The sequence below is a fragment of the Schistocerca cancellata genome, chromosome 4 (genome assembly GCF_023864275.1).
Source record: "Schistocerca cancellata isolate TAMUIC-IGC-003103 chromosome 4, iqSchCanc2.1, whole genome shotgun sequence".
NCBI lineage: Eukaryota > Metazoa > Arthropoda > Insecta > Orthoptera > Acrididae > Schistocerca > Schistocerca cancellata.
The window spans coordinates 147273737-147293673 of NC_064629.1; the positions used below are offsets into that span (position 1 = coordinate 147273737).

The 19937-nt window shown below is 44.4% G+C and overlaps 1 protein-coding gene across 1 annotated transcript in view; it reads left to right on the forward strand.

Annotated features, from left to right (window-relative positions):
* LOC126183399 (ITG-like peptide) overlaps positions 1-19937 on the forward strand; it is an 87516-nt gene that overhangs the window by 30243 nt on the left and 37336 nt on the right. Inside the window, exon 3 of the mRNA XM_049925345.1 lies at positions 15251-15374. Within this exon, the coding sequence (XP_049781302.1) occupies positions 15251-15374 (124 nt within the window). The remainder of the gene's footprint in view (positions 1-15250; positions 15375-19937) is intronic.

Sequence of the window (19937 nt, forward strand, 5' to 3'; positions counted from 1 at the left end):
TCGCGCCCCCATTGTGCACATCTTGTGGATGACTTCCTGCAGGATAACGACATCAAAAATGGTTCAAATGGCTCTGAGCGCTATGGGACTCAACTTTTGAGGTCATCAGTCCCCTAGAACTACTTAAACCTAACTAACCTAAGGACATCACACACATCCATGCCCGAGGCAGGATTCGAACCTCCGACCGTAGCGGTCCCGCGGTTCCAGACTGTAGCGCCTAGAACCGCACGGCCACTCCGGCCGGTGATAACGACATCGCTCGACTAGAGTGGATAGCATGTTCACCAGGCACGAACCCTATCGAACATGCCTAGGATAGATTGATAAGGGCTGTTTGTGGACGACGTGGCCCAACAACAACTCTGATGAATCTACGCCGAATCGCTTTTGCGGAGTGGGACAATCTGGGCCAACAGTGCCTTGATAAACTTGTGGATAGTATGCCACGACGCATACAGGCATTCATAAATGCAAGAAGACGTTCTACTGAGAATTAAAGGTACCGGTCTGTGCAGCAATCTGGATCACAACCCTTGAAGGTCTCGCTGTATGGTGTTACAACATGCAGTGTGTGGTTTTCATGAGCAATAAAAAGGGCGAAATGATGTTTATGTTGATCTCTATTCCAATTTTCTGTACAGGTTTCGGAACTCTCGGAACCGAGGTGATGCAAAACTTTTTTTGATGTGTGTATACCGGATTTCTTGTTGACAGCACGTACAGTCAGCCTACGGATATGTGTATTTACCTGACTGTCATGCTAGCGGTCAGCCCGCGACCACATCTGCGTGGCAAGCCCTCACGTAAGGCACTTTAGAGTACACCTGTTAAACGTTGCTAGTAGTTTGTAGTATCCGTTGCCGTTTTCGAGACACTTAGTTTTCATGCCACTCTACCGTCCGAAAACTAACTGTGAATTTGGAAATTCGTATACTTAATCGGCAAGCATGTGACAGCATGCGTACCTAAAATGCTCTAAAACGTCGTGCATAAAAACTGGATTTTCCTGTGCTCATACCTCGGGTTCTACTGGTAATAAAAAGGCAGGTTCAAGTGTTTTGGACATCCCTTGGGCTAGGGACAATTTGTATAATCAACAGAGGGATTATCTTAGTATCAATATCGTACAGTACAGACTCAAAGTATGAATATTTCACACTTCCTCCTGCTTAGGCAAATCGAGCAAATAGGTTGGTTCTTTTTGCATTTTATGTGGTCTAAGGTGACCTTGATGGGACTTACGGGACTGTTGGGTATGAGTGAGTTACAGTTACAAAAGCGTAGTTAGCGAAATTCAGCGTCCAGTCTCGGAAAAACAAAAGTATCCGTGTGGTAGTGGAGCAATTGGTTCGGCTCTGTTAGAAAGAGCAGCTTCAACTTTAAAAGCAGCAGTTGTGGTGTCACATGGGCGCCGTAGCGCCGCGATGGCCAACGCAGAGGATGCAGCAGCGTCCGTTTGGCGGGCCATAGTCCATTGTAATGCTAAAGAGTCGGCCGTTTGGCGGGCCAAGGTCCAATGTAATTATTCGTTGGTTTGCGAACACTGGACCTGTGCACTTCTTACTTCAAAGGCACCTCCAGTGTTGTGCAAGAAGCTGCTCCACTGTAGACTCGCTCACTCCAAGAGTGTCAACGCCCTCGACAGCCTGAAATCGAACACTGTCATATCAAGAAATGACAATGGCAACATACTCATAAAACAGCGTGAATCCGCTCCTCTCTCAGTAAGATTGTAAATTCTTGCTAGGTGCAACGTGAAGCCATCGGAGTTCTCTCGGTCAGTCCTAAAATAGCAGCAAAGTAATTGTCACCAGAAACATCACGATTACTGTCGTCTTCAGTACGAACGTCAAGAGCTGTGCCCGAAAACAAAATGGTTCAAATGGCTCTGAGCACTATGGGACTCAACTGCTGAGGTCATTGGTCCCCTAGAACTTAGAACTAGTTAAACCTAACTAACCTAAGGACATCACAAACATCTATGCCCGAGGCAGGATTCGAACCTGCGACCGTAGCGGCCTTGCGGTTCCAGACTGCAGCGCCTTTAACCGCACGGCCACTTCGGCCGGCACCCGAAAACAAAGAAGCGGTATCATCAATAAAACGAAAACTACTATCAAACAGATGAGAAGTGCGATATTTTGCGCATCGGGAAGACAGACAGTAATGAAATGCGGCTGCACATAGGCAACGCTTTTCTTGGGTGTACACTGATGGAAAAAAAATCGCAACACAAAATATAGTTAATGTAGAATAATGAAATTTCGGGAATACATTCCTGTAGGTGATTAACACCGCAAGATCACAGGTTAACGTAAGAGCGAGATAAGCCATTGCAGATGTGAAATGCTGGTACGTTAGTAACCGGTGTAACTGCCAGAATGTTGAACGCAAGCACGCAGAGGTTCGTGTATTGTGTTGTGAATGTGCCGGCTGTCAGTTTGTGGGACAGACGTCCATGACTGTTGCACTTGGTCGGCCAATACAAGGACAGTTAATGCTGTTTGTTGATGACGCTGGAGTTTTCATCCGATGATGTCCCATATGTGCTCGATTACACGCAGATCATGTGATCGAGCAGGCCGAGACAATATGTCGACACTCCAGGCGCAACCAGCTTTCATCAGAAAATACAAGGGACTTCCAACGTGCCCTGTAATGAGCTCTCGTTTTACACCACTGAAGTCGCAGATGCGATGGTTTAACTAACTCCTCCCGAACAGGCCACGAAGGCCCAACGGTACCGACCGGTCGCCGTGTCATCCGCAGCCCACAGGCGTCACTGGATGCTGATATGTCTACATTTACGTCTACATTTATACTCCGCAAGCCACCCAACGGTGTGTGGGGGAAGGCACTTTACGTGCCACTGTCATTACCTCCCTTTCCTGTTCCAGTCACCTATGGTTCGCGGGAAGAACGACTGTCTGAAAGCCTCCGTGCGCGCTCGAATCTCTCTAATTTTACATTCGTGATCTCCTCGGGAGGTAGAAGTAGGGGAGAGCAATAATTTCGATACCTCATCCAGAAACGCACCCTCTCGAAACCTGGGCAGCAAGCTACACCGCGATGCAGAGCGCCTCTCTTGCAGAGTCTGCCACTTGAGTTTGCTAAACATCTCTGTAACGCTATCACGCTTACAAAACAACCCTGTGACGAAACGCGCCGCTTTTCTTTGGATCTTCTCTATCTCCTCCGTCAACCCGATCGGGTACGGATCCCACACTGATGAGCAATATTCAAGTACAGGTCAACGAGTGTTTTGTAAGTCACCTCCTTTGTTGATGGACTACATTTTCTATGGACTCTTCCAATGAATCTCAACCTGGCACCCGCCTTACCAACAACTAATTTTATATGATCATTCCACTTCAAATCGTTCCGCACGCATGCTCCCAGATATTTTACAGAAGTAACAGCTACCACTGTTTGTTCCGCTATCATATAATCATACAATAAAGGATCCTTCTTTCTATGTATTCGCAATACATTACATTTGTCTATGTTAAGGGTCAGTTGCAACTCCCTGCACCAAGTGCCTATCCGCTGCAGATCTTCCTGCATTTCGCTACAACTTTCTAATGCTGCAACTTCTCTGTATACTACAGCATCATCCGCGAAAAGCCGCACGGAACTTCCGACAATATCTACTAGGTCATTTATATATATTGTAAAAAGCAATAGTCCCATAACACTCCCCTGTGGCACGCCAGAGATTACTTTAACGTCTGTAGACGTCTCTCCATTGAGAACAACATGCTGTGTTCTGTTTGCTAAAATATCTTCAATCCAGCCACACAGTTGGTCTGATATTCCGTAGGCTCTTACTTTGTTTATCAGGCGACAGTGCGGAACTGTATCGAACGCCTTCCGGAAGTCAAGGAAAATAGCATCTACCTGGGAGCCTGTATCTAATATTTTCTGGGACTCATGAACAAATAAAGCGAGTTGGGTCTCACACGATCGCTGTTTCCGGAATCCATGTTGATTCCTACCGAGTAGATTCTAGGTTTACAGAAACGACATGATACGCGAGCAAAAAACATGTTCTAAAATTCTACCATAGATCGACGTCAGAGATATAGGTCTATAGTTTTGCGGATCTGCTCGACGACCCTTCTTGAAGACTGGGACTACCTGTGCTCTTTTCCAATCATTTGGAATTTTCCGTTCCTCTAGAGACTTGCGGTACACGGCTGTTAGAAGGGGGCAAGTTCTTTCGCGTACTCTGTGTAGAATCGAATTCGTATGCAGTCAGGTCCAGTGGACTTTCCTCTGTTGAGTGATTTCAGTTGCTTTTCTATTCCTTGGACACCTATTTCGATGTCAGCCGTTTTTTCGTTTGTACGAGGATTTAGAGAAGGAAGTGCAGTGCGGTCTTCCTCTGTGAAACAGCTTTGGAAAAAGGTGCTTAGTATTTCAAGGAGGGGCATGTGGTCAGCATACCGCGCTGCCGGCCGTATGTCAGTTTCCGAGGCCGGAGCCACTACTTCTCAATCACGTAGCTCCTCAGTTTGCCTCACAAGGGCTGAGTGCACCCCCCTTGCCAACAGCGCTCGTCAGACCGGATGGTCACCCATGCAAGAGCTAGCCAAGCCTGGCAGCGCTTAACTTCGGTGATCTGACGGGAACCGGTGTTACCACTGCGGCTAGATCGTTGGCAGGGCGTCAAGTAATTGATTTGTAACAGTTCATTGCGTCACTGTAATGCCAACCGTAGCTCAAGTTGCTGCTGCAGATGTATTACGATGCGCCAGAGTCACACGCCGTACTCAGTGGTCACCCGTCTCGATAGCTCCTCGTGGCATTCCGGAGCCCCGTCTTCACGCGACCGTACATTCTCGTGACCAGTCATGTACAGTACCTACATCCACGTCTTTCTGCAATGTCTACAAAGGATTATCCAGCTTCTCGTAGCCCTATCACACCATCTCGTTCAAACGCAGTGAGTTTGCGCACGAGTATGACCGCAATTTCTCCCGACTACATCATCCTATACGTTAATTACTGCGCTATTTCTCTCTTTGCCACGGGATAGAAAATACAGGGTGTTACAAAAAGCTACGGCCAAACTTTCAGGAAACATTCCTCACACACAAAGAAAGAAAATATTTTATGTGGACATGTGTCCGGAAACGCTTACTTTCCATGTTAGAGCTCATTTTATTATTTCTCTTCAAATCACATTAATCATGGAATGGAAACACACAGCAACAGAACATACCAGCGTGACTTCAAACACTTTGTTACAGGAAATGTTCAAAATGTCCTCCTTTAGCGAGGATACATGCATCCACCCTCCGTCGCATGGAATCCCTGATGCGCTGAAGCAGCCCTGGAAAATGGCTTATTGTATCACAGCCGTCCACAATACGAGCACGAAGAGTCTCTACATTTGGTACCGGGGTTGCGTAGACAAGAGCTTTCAAATGCCCCCATAAATGAATGGCAAGAGGGTTGAGGTCAGGAGAGCGTGGAGGCCATGGAATTGGTCCGCCTCTACCAATCCATCGGTCACCGAATCTGTTGTTGAGAAGCGTACGAACACTTCGACTGAAATGTGCAGGAGCTCCATCGTGCATGAACCACATGTTGTGTCGTACTTGTAAAGGCACATGTTCTAGCAGCACAGGTAGAGTATTCCGTATGAAATCATGATAACGTGCTCCATTGAGCGTAGGTGGAAGAACATGGGGCCCAATCAAGACATCACCAACAACGCCTGCCGAAACGTTCACAGAAAATTTGTGTTGATGACGTGATTGCACAATTGCGTGCGGATTCTCGTCAGCCCACACATGTTGATTGTGAAAATTTACAATTTGATCACGTTGGAATGAAGCCTCATCCGTAAAGAGAACATTTGCACTGAAATGAGGATTGACACATTGTCGGATGAACCGTTCGCAGAAGTGTACCCGTGGAGGCCAATCAGCTACTGATAGTGCGTGCAGACGCTGTACATGGTACGGAAACAACTGGTTCTCCCGTAGCACTCTCCATACAGTGACGTGGTCAACGTTACCTTGTAAAGCAGCCACTTCTCTGACGCTGACATTAGGAGAATTGCCTCGTCCATTGCAGGTGTCCTTGTCGTTCTAGGTCTTCCTCAGTCGCGAGTCATAGGCTGTAATGTTCCGTGCTCCCTAAGACGCCGATCAATTGCTTCGAACGTCTTCCTGTCGGGACACCTTCGTTCTGGAAATCTGTCTCGATATAAACTCACCGCGCCACGGCTATTGCCACGTGCTAATCCATACATCAAATGGGCATCTGCCAACTCCACATTTGTAAACATTGCACTGACTGCAAAACCACGTTTGTGATGAACACTTACCTATTGATGCTACGTACTGATGTGCTTGATGCTAGTACTGTAGAGCAATGAGTCGCATGTCAACACAAGCACCGAAGTCAACATTACCTTCCTTCAATTGGGCCAACTGGCGGTGAATCGAGGAAGTACAGTACTTACTGACGAAACTAAAATGAGTTCTAACATGGAAATTAAGCGTTTCCAGACACATGTCCACATAACATCTTTTCTTTATTTGTGTGTGAGGAATGTTTCCTGAAAGTTTGGCCGTACCTTTTTGTAACATCCTGTATATGAGGAACACATCTGACACCTCTGTTGTCTGACGCCATTACGGAAAAAATATCTTATTGCGACACGTGGCGACGTCACGAAATACGAAACTTTCTTGAGATTTTTTTCTACTTTGGTCTGAAACATTGGTTTTTCTTTTGTACCTGTGTTAATTGTGTACCACTTTTTAAGTTCCGCTTTTTATTGGTCCCTGATCTGCTATTTTTGTCTGCTGCTGTCTGTCCCCTTAGCTGTGTGGTCAGCGCCTGTGACTCCCATGCAGAGGGCCCGGGTTCCATTCCCAGCCGGGTCGGAGATTTTCTCCGCTCGGGGACTGGGAGTTGTGTTGTACTCATCATCATTTCATCATCATCGATACGCAAGTCGATCAATGTAGCGTCAACTATAAAGACTTGCACCTCGGCGGCCTAACTTCCCCAGGTGAGGACCATACGATCACATGTCCTTAATTACTTAAGGCAGTATATGAGTACACTGCACAAAAAATTTGTCTACCAAAGTATCATCTGCGCATAGCGTTAAACGTCTCATTGGACTGCCTGTGCAGTCATCGCCTTGCAATATTTGTGTAGTGTTGGCAGAAGAGCCAACAACGTGTTACTATTGGAGGCCGAAATGCATGCGTTTAGCTCACGCAGGCTGGCGTGAGGAGTGAAGGACTATACTGACGTGAGGTCTGGAACATGACAAGGAATTAGAATTCAGAAAGCGGACGTAATTAGTGAGATACTTAACTTTAATCCATTAATGATGAACGTCGCTCTTGACGGTACATGAGTCACAATATTATCTGTTCAGAATACATTCTTGAAGAATATGGCGCCTTGCTAGGTCAAAGCAAATGACGTAGCTGAAGGCTATGCTAAACTGTCGTGTCGGCAAATGAGAGCGTATGTAGACAGTGAACCATCGCTAGCAAAGTCGGCTGTACAACTGGGCCGAGTGCTAGGGAGTCTCTCTCTAGACCTGCCGTGTGGCGGCGCTCGGTCTGCAATCACTGATAGTGGCGACACGCGGGTCCGACGTATACTAACGGACCGCGGCCGATTTAAATGTTACCACCTAGCAAGTGTGGTGTCTGGCGGTGACACCACAATTTGAAAAGAGGCAAAATCGCACGTCGTTGAAGTGCACTACGTGCCTCTAGTCGGCTACTGACCTATTTCTGTGTTGCTTGTCCCGTTGAAGGCATGCAGCTTTATGTGCCGCTGCACGATACCTGACTCATAACGTCCATTATAAGCATATCCCTCCGCAAAATTCGCTCGTAAACTGTTTGAAATGGACCTGCGTTCGCTGGCAGTAGTAATTCCTGTTGGGTTTGAAGCCGATCGTCACTGGCAAGGTGTGGTGCCCTGCTCATTTTGCTTGTTACACGACTTGGGGTGGTACACCATTCATTATAGACACGATGCAGAGTCCACGCTGATATTAGTAAATCGGGTAACTTCAGATACAGTATGGTCATGGGCACGTCCAAACACAAAAGCTCCGTTCTGTCACGCATCTACATAGATACGTGTCAGTGCGATGATTCCATTCAATCGTCTGGCACATACACACTACATAACTGCCATACATAGCTTACGTCAGCAGTACCAGATATGTAGTGATCCAAAGCCACCAATATGCTCATCTATGAGACAGGGAGGGGAGGTTATGATATTATGGCCAGTAAGCTCCCGTGGACGTAACTTGCCTAATTCTCCTTATTCCCGTTGGCAGGCCTAGCGCAATGGTTAAACCACTAGACCCGTAGCCTAGAGAAGACAGCTTCAAATCTTTGTCCGATCATAGCAATTTAGGTTCCTTATGGTTTCACTTTGGACCAATGCCGCAACAGCTTCTTCAGTAAGAAAGGGGATAACTTTTTACCACGTACGAGATCAACATTTTTACCATTACAAATAATCTGTAGCCTCTCCTTAAAGACCTCGATTCCGACGAGATTAAATTGTATCATTCCTTTTCTTTTATGACTAGTAAGGGCAAGACGCAGAGCCGGCCCTTCCCACAAATTCGTTCTCTGTTCAGTGTGATTTAGTAAACGTTGCTCACAGTGCTCAAACATCTCATTAAGGTTATGTAGGCCATACTTCCGCGAGTGTGTAAGAACAATCTATGATTTTCCGTTGTAACTGCAACATTGGTACTATGACGCGTTCTCCCTGCATATTCTTTGATACATCGTTTGTCGATGAGCAAAACTATATCCCTATCCCTGACGACAATTTTCTGTAAAATTAAAAAACATTATTTTTCGTCACGTACAATGACTTATTTAGGGATCGCTACGCTCCATTGCGCAAAACAACATAATTTTCATAAGTGCCTACAGTGCAAATCCAGCCCATTGTATTCGTTATATTCAGGACGCTATGTTCGTAAGCTCTGTTATTAATTCCGTGTTTTTTACTCGCTTAAAACGCTGAGTCAAACGTTTTCGGTTTAAGTTTGACATGTAACTGCTACAACGTTAAATCTGTGAATTGCGACGATTTTGAAATTTTGAAATTTGCTCCGAATCTCTCAGCGTCCATCCGGCTGTAGGCAACGTGGGACTCATTGCCTGAAAAGCAGTTTACCTGGAAAAGCATCGGGCGAGCGGTTTCGAAGTAAAAAAGGAGATGAGATCATAGAAAAGATCCAAAGAAGAGTAGTGGGTTTCATCACAAGTTCTTTTAATAGCTGTGAAAACATATCAGAATTTATGGAATTGTTGGAAAATCATAGTAGCTGATCTCGGATTAGATTTGACGCTTAAAACGCTGAGTCAAACGTTTTCGATTTAAGTTTGACATGTAACTGCTACAACGTTAAATCTGTGAATTGCGACGATATTGTTGTCGGTGGCTATGAATCCAGAACAGTAGGAATAACACCAAGTACCTTCTCTTAACTTTATTGGTGGGTAAAGCACAATTTTCTTCCGCGACTAGAAAATCTAGAAAGCTAAGTGGTCTCATACCCCTTTCTGTTGAAAACAAACATTATCAGATCACACGGAATAATTACATTTCAAAAACAGAATGGCCCAAGGGGGCCGATTGAGCCATTTTCATACCCTTCTACGGATACAAATGAAATTTCATTGAACAGTTTACCACGTGTTAAGTACACAATGGCGAATATATTTAAGTGATTAACATTGAAAGATCACAAGGTAATGTAAGCGCGAGATAAGCCATTAAACAAGTGTAACCACCAAAATGTTGAATGCAAGCACGCAAACGTGCATACTTTGTGTTGCATAGGTGCCGGATGTAAGTTCGTGGGATAAGTTCACTGCCTGTTGCACTTGTTCTGTGAGTACAGGCACAGTTAATACTGTTTGTGGATGACGCTAAAGATGTCGTCCGACTATGGCCCACATGTACTCGATTGTAGACAGACCAGGTGATTGGGCAGGCCGAGGTAACACGTCGACACTCTGTAGAGCGTGTTGAGTTACAACAGTGGTATGTGGGTGAGCGTTATCTTGTTGGAAAATACCCCTGAAATGCTGATCATGAATGGTACCACAATAGGTCGAATCACCTGATTGACGTACAAATGTGCAGTCATGGTGCGTGGGATGACCACGAAAGTGCTCCTGCTGTTATACGAAATCGCACCCCAGACCAGGTATATAGGTCGATTGGGTACAGCACGCAGACAGGTTTGTTGCAGATCGTCAACTGGTCTCCCTCTAACGAACACACGGCCGTTGCTGGCACCGAGTCAGAACCAGCTTTCATTAGAAAACACAACAGACCTCATCCACCCTGCATCCTGCCCTCCAGTGAGCTCTCGCTTGACACCACTGAAGTCCCAAATGAAGGTGGTTTAGGGTCAGTGGAATGCCCGCTACAGGGCATCTGGCTCGGAGCTGTCCTTGAAGCAACTTATTTATAATAATTCGTTGTGTCACCACTGTGGTGCCAACTGCTGCTCAAACAGCTGGTGCAGATGCAGTACAATGCACCAGAGCCGAACCCCGAACACGATGGTCTTCCCTCTCGGCTCCCAAATGGCTCTGAGCACTATGCGACTTAACTTCTGAGGTCATCAGTCACCTAGAACTTAGAACTAATTAAACCTAACTAACCTAAGGACACCACACGCAGCCATGCCCGAGGCAGGATTCGAACCTGCGACCGTAGCGGTCGCTCGGCTCCAGACTGTAGCGCCTAGAACCGCACGGCCACTCAGGGCCGGCTTCCCTCTCGGTAGAGCCATGCGGTCGTCCGGAGCCCGGTCTTCTTCCGACAGTACATCCCCATGACCACAACTGCCAGCAATCACGTACAGTGCCCACATTCCTTCCAAGTCTTTTTGCAGTATCGCAGAAGGAACATCCAGCTTCCCGTTCCACTGTAACACGACCCCATTCAAATTCAAGGAGGTGTTGATAATGGTGTTTTTGTTACCTTAAAGACATTCTTGAATAACATCAACTCACCACGTCCAATCTCAAAGGTGACTAACTCTCACGACCCTTACAGCATGTATTTAAAGTACTTTTTATTTGCATTCTCATAGTGGTGCTACCAGCACCACTCTTATGCGACTGGGGCGAAATTTAAATAAACATCATCTTTCAGTCGTAGAAACATGCTTACTAACTTTCGTTCATGTAGCATAACTCCTTCTTCATATTGTAATTTTTTCCCTTCCGTATATTTGTCCCTATAAAAGGAACTAAACATTCGTCTCTGGCGATTAGTTCATTATCTCAAATTGCTCAGTTTAGGATTCTCTACATTTACAGGAAAGAGGCTGCAGTTATGAGAGTCGAACGATATAAGAAAGCTGTAGTTCTACATCTACATTTATATCCATATACATTCTCCGCAAGGCACCGTATGGTGCATGGCGGAGGGTACCTTGTACTACTACTAGTCGTTCCTTTTCCTGTTCTGCTTGTAAACAGAGCTTAGGAAAAACGACCTTTTATATGGTTCCGTACGAGACCTAATTTCTTGTATCTTCGCGGTCCTTGCGCTAAACGTACGTTGGTGGCAGTGAATCGCTCTGCAGTCAATTTCAAATGCCAGTCCTCTAAACTTTCTGAATACCGTTTCGCAGAAAGAAGAGAAAGAAGTAAGACAGTGTTGTAACCTCTCCCCAGTTTTCTGTAATCAGTACACTGAGCAAGCATTAAAGGAAACAGAGGAGATATTTGGAAGGGAATTAGAGTTCAGAGGCAAGAAATAAGAAACTTTGAGGTTTCCCGATGACACTGTAACACTGTCAGGAACGGCAAGATCTTGGAAGATTTGTTGAATGAAATGGATAACGTCTTGAAGAGAGGTGATGAACGCCATCAAGAGTAAAGAGCAAGTAATGGAATGTAGACGAGCTAAATCAGATGTTGATAGATTTGGATTACGAAATGAGACACCAAAAGTAGTAAAATAGTCTTGTTATATGGGTAACAAGATAACTGACGATGGCCGATGTTGTGAGGATACAAAATGCAGATTGGCTTTTGCAATAAAAGCGTTTCTGAGGAAGAGACTTTTGTTATTATCGGATGAAAATTTAAATGTTAGGCAGTCTTTTCTGGGCGAATTTGTGTGGAATTTAGTTTTGTATGAAAGCGAAGCGTGATCGATAAACAGCGCAAACAAGAAGAGGATAGAAGCAATTGGAACGTGGTGCTATACGAGAAGGCTGAAGATTAAACGAAAAGATAAAATAAGTAAGGAGTTACTGAATGCAAATGAGGAAAGTAGAAATTTGTGGCACAGCTTGACTCAAAGAAAGGATCGGCTGACTGAACACATTTTGCGGCATGAAGGACTCGTCTGCTTTATAATGGAAAGATGTTGATAAAATTTGTAGCGAGACACCATGGCACGAGCACAGTAAGCAAGTTCAGATGAATGTATGTTGCAGTAGTCATGCCGAGATGAAGAGGGTGAAACAAAATAGACTAGCGTGGACAGCTACATCAAACCGGAATTACGACTGAAGACCACAGCGACAAGACGCTAGGAAGGTAGCAGCGGAGCAGTATCATTACTCCATCTTTTACTCCACGCGCAGATGGAGGGCAAGAAGAACAGTTGCCTGTCCCGCTGTGCACGAGATCGAACTTCACTCATTATACCAATTCTGGCATTCCTCCTTATGTGTGATGGAGTCTAGTCATACACTGTGGCGACAAAAGACATGGGATACCGATTTACACATATACCGATGGCGGCAGTATCGCGTACACAAGGTACAAAACGGCAGTGCATTCGCGGAACTGTCACTTGTACTCAGGTAGTTCATGTGAAAACGTTTGCGACGCCATTATCACCCCATGACTGGAGTTAACACACTCTTAAAGCGGAATGGTAGTTGTAGCTAGACGCATGGGACATTCCATTTCGGAAACCGTTAGGGAATTAAATATTCCGAGAACCACAGTATGAAGACTGTGCCGAGAATTCCAAATATCAAGCATTACCTCTCACCGCGGGCAACGCAGTGACTGACGGCCTACACTTTAACGGCCGGGATTAGTGGCGTTTGGGTAGAGTCATAGCGCTAACACACAAACATCACTGCGTGAAACAACCGCAGAAATCAATGTGAGACGTACGGCGAAAGCAATCGTCAGGACAGTGCGGCGAAATTTGGCGCTAATGCGTTATGGTAGCAGACGACCGACGCGAGTACCTTTGTTAACAGCGCGAAATAGTCTGCAGATCTTCTCCTGGGCTCGTGATCTTAGTTGTTGGACGCTAGACGACTGGAAAACCGTGGTTTAGTAAGGTGAGTCCCGATTTCGGTAGGTAAGAGCTGATGGTAGGGTTCAGGTGTGGCGCAGACCCTACGAAGCCGTGGACTCAGGTTGTCAACATGGCACTGTGCAACCTGGTGGTGGCTCCATAACGATGTGGGCTGTATATACGTGGAATCGACTGCGTCCTCTGGTCCAACTGCACCCATCATTGACTGGAAATGGTTATGTTCGGAGTCGTGGACTTCATGTACGAAGGCTGTCCAGAAAGTAAGTTACGATCGGTCGCGAAATGGAAACGACTATGAAAATCCGATAAAGCTTTGCAAAGATGTGTTGGGTAGTGTCTCTAGTATGACTCTAGGTTGAATTATGTCGCTCTTTTCATTCCTGAGCTCTTAGTGAGCGCGTAAAGATGTTATAGAAAATAGTGTCTCCCGCCAAGTACAAGGGCCTGGTGAGAATTTTCCCCTGAAGCTATGCAACCAACATTACATAACTGTCGTGCGGTTTCTTCTTCAAGACAGTGGTGGTGGTGCTTAGTGTTTAACGTCCCGTCGACAACGAGGTCATTAGAGACGGAGCGCAAGCTCGGGTTAGGGAAGTAGTGGGAAGGAAATCGGCCGTGCCCTTTCAAAGGAACCATCCCGGCATTTGCCTGAAACGATTTAGGAAAATCACGGAAAACCTAAATCACGATGGTCGGAGACGGGATTGAACCGTCGTCCTCCCGAATGCTTTTTCAAGACAATTCTCAGCCTCATTCTGCAGGGGCAATGAAGATGTTCCTGCATCGTTTCAATTGGAAATGTTTGGTTACCCACAATACAGCGCGTAATTGTCTCCCACTGAGTTTCATCTCTGCTCAAACGAACCGCTGGTTAGGAAGACAACATTTTGGCACAGACAACGACCTTTAGGCCAGCGTAGAGAATTGGCGGAAAGCACTAGCGGCTGCCTTCTATGATGAGGGTATTGGAAAGTTGGTACAACGCTACGACGAATGTCTGAGTCAGAACGGCGACTAAGTAGAGAAGTAGCTGAAAGGTGTAGCTAACTGTTACAAATGAAACATTTCTGATTTTCACTGTGATTTTCATTTCGCGATCAATCGTAATTTACTTTCTGGACAGCCATCGTATATAAACAACAATGGAACGTTTGTGTATTACAATGCACCATGTCACCCATCCACAATAGTTGGTAACTGGTTTGAAGAATATTCTGGTAAATTCGGGCGAATGATTTGGCCGCCCATATCACCCGTTATGAATCCCATCGAACATCCGTGGGACATAAATGAGATGCCAATTTCGAACAAAATCCTGCGCCGGCAACACTATCGCAATTATGGACGGCTATAGAGGCAGCATGGCTCAATATTTCTGCACGGGACTTGCAACGGCTTGTTGAGTCCATGCCAGGCCGAGCTGCTACAATAAGCCGGCTAAATGAGGTCCGACACGGTGTTACGAGGTATGCTATGTCTTTTTTCACCTCAGTGTATGTTCCTCGACTCCTCTTGGAAGGTTTTGCGCTTGAATTTTAAGAGCGGTCTCTTTTTTGCGATACGTGAGTCTTTGCTTCACCTCGTCTCACTGAGTTTGTCGTGTTTAAGATACTGAATTGCTGCAGCATTTTTTCATCCTCATAGACACCATACGAGTCAGTTGCCTCATATGTAATCCTTGGGAAACTAGGAACATGCTCTGCGTTACAGCTGGTGGGTGCATTGAACTGGAAATTCCAAAGCACCGTTTCTTAATAGCACATACTCTACTTTCTTCACGGATACATTTGCTCGCATAATTCCCTTATTACAATTTCTTACAATCATAAAACACATTTGTAATGCTCTTACGTGTTCATGAAATACAGTATGCAATGAATAACAACGTGAATAATACTCTTTTCTGTTTCAGAGGTTTCACAATCCGGTGGAGGTCTTCCAGGAGCTACAGGAAGATGAGGAGCCCTGCTACGGGAAAAAATGCACTTCCAACGAGCATTGCTGCCCGGGAACAGTCTGCGTGGACGTAGATGGAAGTGAGTATCTTACTCACTGCTGCTGGTCTCATCACTTTCGTAGCTTCCGTAGACACCCTCTAGGCTGCCACAATGATTCTCGTCTGTATATGCACTGAAACGACATGACGTCACACTGACTTAAGTACATTCGAGACTAGTCCAGTGTAACTAAAACCGTATCTGTAAAGAAAGTCTTACTGATGTGTGGCAGTGTCACTTTCTTTTGTAGTCACTTCAATTCTACATGGTAACCAATGCTGGTAGTTGATGGTACTTCTCAAACAACCGCCATTGTTCATGGCTGACAATGTGTGTACAGCACTCGCTACCACACATAAACTTCTCATAGTAACACTGAGACAACTTTTCATCAGTCCTCGGTGTAGGAAGCCGCAGAAGGAATTGTATGTCGGATGGCACTGAAAGAAATGCATACTCTAGAACAGTTATCGCAGCGAGAACTCCATTGTAAGTCCATACTCTATCCCATACCACAACGAAATTAATATTCCTGTCAGCTTCTATCGAGACAAGTTTAGGTTATCTTCTATTGCAATCCTCTTACCAGTTTTCAAATTTTCCTTTTAAATATTCTTCATGGAAGCTTTTTCATTGACACTCTGCGGTACTTTATCACACCGATCTTCGTCCGAAAAGATATCATAGCGTTAATGTAACGTTTAAAAAGGTACTCCTATACCCTACATTTTGTATTCCAGCTCAAGTTAACATTTTACTACAGCTGTGTTTCTGTGCTTCTACATATACCTCTACAACAGACGAAACCCATAGGCAGAATAGTGGAGGGTAGATTGTGTACCAATATCATTTTCCCTTTTCCTCCCCACTGGCGGGTACTGACGCGAGAAGAACAACTGTAAGCATGCCTCCAAGATCTGATCGACTTTTTTTTCAGATTCCATCACTATCATCATTACGCAAAGTCTGTGGGAGTAAGGAATATCGTTCTGATACGTCTTGGTTAGTGTATCCTTGATCTTCCGAACACCCATACTGCTTAAACAAATTCTTGCGGAATGGCATAACTTATCTTTAAACATCTAACACCTCATCGGTTAATAAAGGATCTCAGAGTAAAAAAATCATACACAAACGACCAACAAACGAATTGTGTATACGATTTTCATTTTGGATGGACAGTGATTTCAAATAATGCTATTGCAATCAGTATCCAGTTATTTCGCCAATTTACGAGAAAATCCTGCAGTTACGTACGCGGAGCTCACTTGGCAGACTTTGCACCAAGCAGTGTTCAACAGTTCTTCGGGAGGCATTTAAAAACAATCTTCAAGTGAACTATATAACTGCGTCGAGGGAGCAGCCCCATTTGCCGCTATGCTATAGGAGACATGGTCCCATAACTCCCTCATGATATCATTTCGCATATGTTTTATAGCCAATAGTCTCATTAGGAAGAACCAATATCCACAATTAGTGAGAGTCGATATCAGTGCCTAATGCTTTCACAAGAGACACTTCTAATTTAGACGGCCTCTGTAATCATAATATGAAGTACCTCTGTCTTCTATACTGTTGTGGAGCAAAGTGTGGGTGTTCAGCTGGAGAAACCATCATGAACTAATTTTCTCACATTGTTTTTCTCAACAACATGCCGAATGTGCTCACAACCTGATAAAACAACAACGCGAAGTGGCACACTGGTAAGACAGTGGACTTCCTTGCCATGTCTCCCTATGCCGAATATCTACTCTATCTGCAAAAATATCATCGTTGTCAATATGTTAAACAACAATCACCAATCTCCTTCTCCTGAAAACCTTCCATAATCCCAAATGAGGTTTCCCTCTGATATTTATTTCATTTCAATTTATTACTTTAGATCGGTTATACAACTTGAGCCACATACTGAAAAACAGCTCAGTGACAATATGTAACTACAGTGTCTATGAGGAACATTATCTGGAACATTATCTTACAGGTTATGTATCTTCAAATATTTTGCAATCTTTTGTGAGTCCGATTTTCTTCGCCTTGCAGTTTCTTTTAATTTCATTTATAGCTACATCTTTTTATTTTGATTTCTACAGATATGTGATAATGACAATGTCTGAAACTTATTATACTGGAGTAGTAAATACACCTTCCACACACTGAACGACTTTACCCAAAGCTACCTACTTCAGATTTAGCAGACTTCACGTATGTTGCAACACGGTTCCATAACAGCTGCATGACTTCATGTCGCAACTAAGTTACAGCCAACTGTTTCATTAGGAAAAACTAATATCCACACTTAATGAGAGTAGCTCTAAGTGCCTAAAGATTTCTCAGGGTTCACTTATACTTTAGATGGTCTCTGTAGTCATAATATGAGGTATGTCTGTCTTCTGTAGTGTTGTGGGGCAACATCATTCGCAATCTTTAATGCCACCACTAAATTATTTCAAGTGCGTATGTTCAGGGGGAGGAATAATGTTGAACTAATTTTCTAGCCCTGTTATACATAATGAAATGTCGAACGTGCCTATACCCAGATGAATATACCGAGTGAGGTAGTGCAGTGGTAAGACACTAGACTCGCATTCGGGAGGACAGAAGTTCAAATCCCTGTCTGGCCATCCACATTTATATTTCTGTGCTGAGCCTAAATCGCTTAGGACAAATACATGCATGGTTCCTTTGAAATGAATATATCTGACTTCCCTGCAATGATTCTCTAATCTCAGCATGTGCTCCATCTCTAACGACCTCTTTGTTGTAAGGGTGTTAAACCCTCATCTTCATTCTCCTTCATAATCCATACCCAGGTTGTCGAGTTGTGAGAGATATCATTATCCCTTTGGTATGTGATATTCTCTATTGGTGTGACTGTGCATCAGTCTGGTGGGAAGTGTGAAGTGTGTGAGTGGCTTGCCTCACACAGAATATAGGTGCCAAACAGATGCGAACTTATTGATGTGGACACCCCTAGATGACCACATCCGAGACGAGGTACAGCTGACGAAGGATCTGTGGGTGAGGTGGTACGTATATGCTTACAATTTACATGACATGAAAGTGATAGTTTATCACATATTATGACATGCCCATTTTTTGAATTATGATTGTGCTGTGTATACCATGTCGGTCATTCTATGCCTGACAATTTTCACTTTCTTTCATATCAAATACTTATGAATATATTGTGTCTGTGTGATTTTTTGCGAAATGATAAATTCTTGTTGTTGCCTTCAATCTTTATTCACCGACATTGTTGTTTATGCCAAGTGTATTTTCTTGTCATTGAGTGATTTTATTGTGTTCACTTTTTTTATGTCCCCATATTTTTTTTAGTGCTACGCCTAAGGCTGGTGCATGCAAGTCATTAGGACTTAACCGGCCAGTGGCACTGTCCCTCCTTTAGGTTAAGCGCTCAAAGGCTGAAAAGACTGGTGCATGCGGGTCAATGACCTAACCGGTCTCGGGAGAAAGCATGTAAACAGTTAAACTTCGTTAACCCGAATCCGAAAGGACCGCAAAATCCGAAGTTCGTGTTAAAAAAAAGCGTGTTAAGTGAAACACACAGATTTTAATAAGTATACATGTACAGCAGTACACTAATGTGTAATACACTACACTATCAATCACTTTATTGTAGACTTATAACACTATAAAGTGATTGTAATGTCCAAGTACTCACAAATCATGTACGTTACTTCTTGGAAAATATTCGGTCATTGTTCGCTGATGTTCACAACCGATTGTAATGATAGCTTCCGTAAACCCAGCACTGACGTCAGATGTTGAAGCGAACCGTTCTAATCAGTCCAAGACTGTAAACGTCTCCCGATGGGTACGTGCAATGGTATCTGTATTCTCTCCCTCTTCACGTTCTTCTGATGGCCCTTCTTGCACCTCGTTTACAGCTTTTGGCACATCCAATTCCACACAAGCACATACGGCAACATCATCGTCTACGCTAATGAATTCTTCATAACTAATCCAAGGGTTCGCAACGTCCTGCAGAACTGTCCATTCATCAGGTGAAGTGGAATCTTCTAACTCGTGGACACCATCAGTGTTGCTATGTCTCCAAGCTCTGTTAAAGCACTTCCCTATTTGTTGTGTGGATACTGAGTTCCAGGCTGCTGCGATGGCTTTTATTGTGTCAAGCACATTCCAATTTGCGGTTGCACTACTGTTTTCAGCTGCACGAATTGCAGCTCTTACAAGTCACTTACGATATGCACTCTTTATAAGAGAGATTATGCCTTGGTCTAAAGGCTGAAGGCGGCTTGTGGCGTTGGGTGGAAGAAACCGAAACTTTATTTTTTATAGGTTCAGTTCATGAACGTTATGGGCAGTACATCTGACCAATGTAAGAATAACTTGTCTATTTTGAGCAATCATTCGACTGTTTAAACAAAGAAGCCACTTGCGAAATGATGTGCGACCGATCCAACCTCTCTTATCGTAAGAGTAGATGCAAGGTAAAGTGTCCATATTTATCCAGAATGAAATTATCACTCTGCAGCGGAGTGTGCGCTGATATGAAACTTCCTGGCAGATTAAAACTGTGTGCCCGACCGAGACTCGATCTCGGGACCTTTGCCTTTCGCG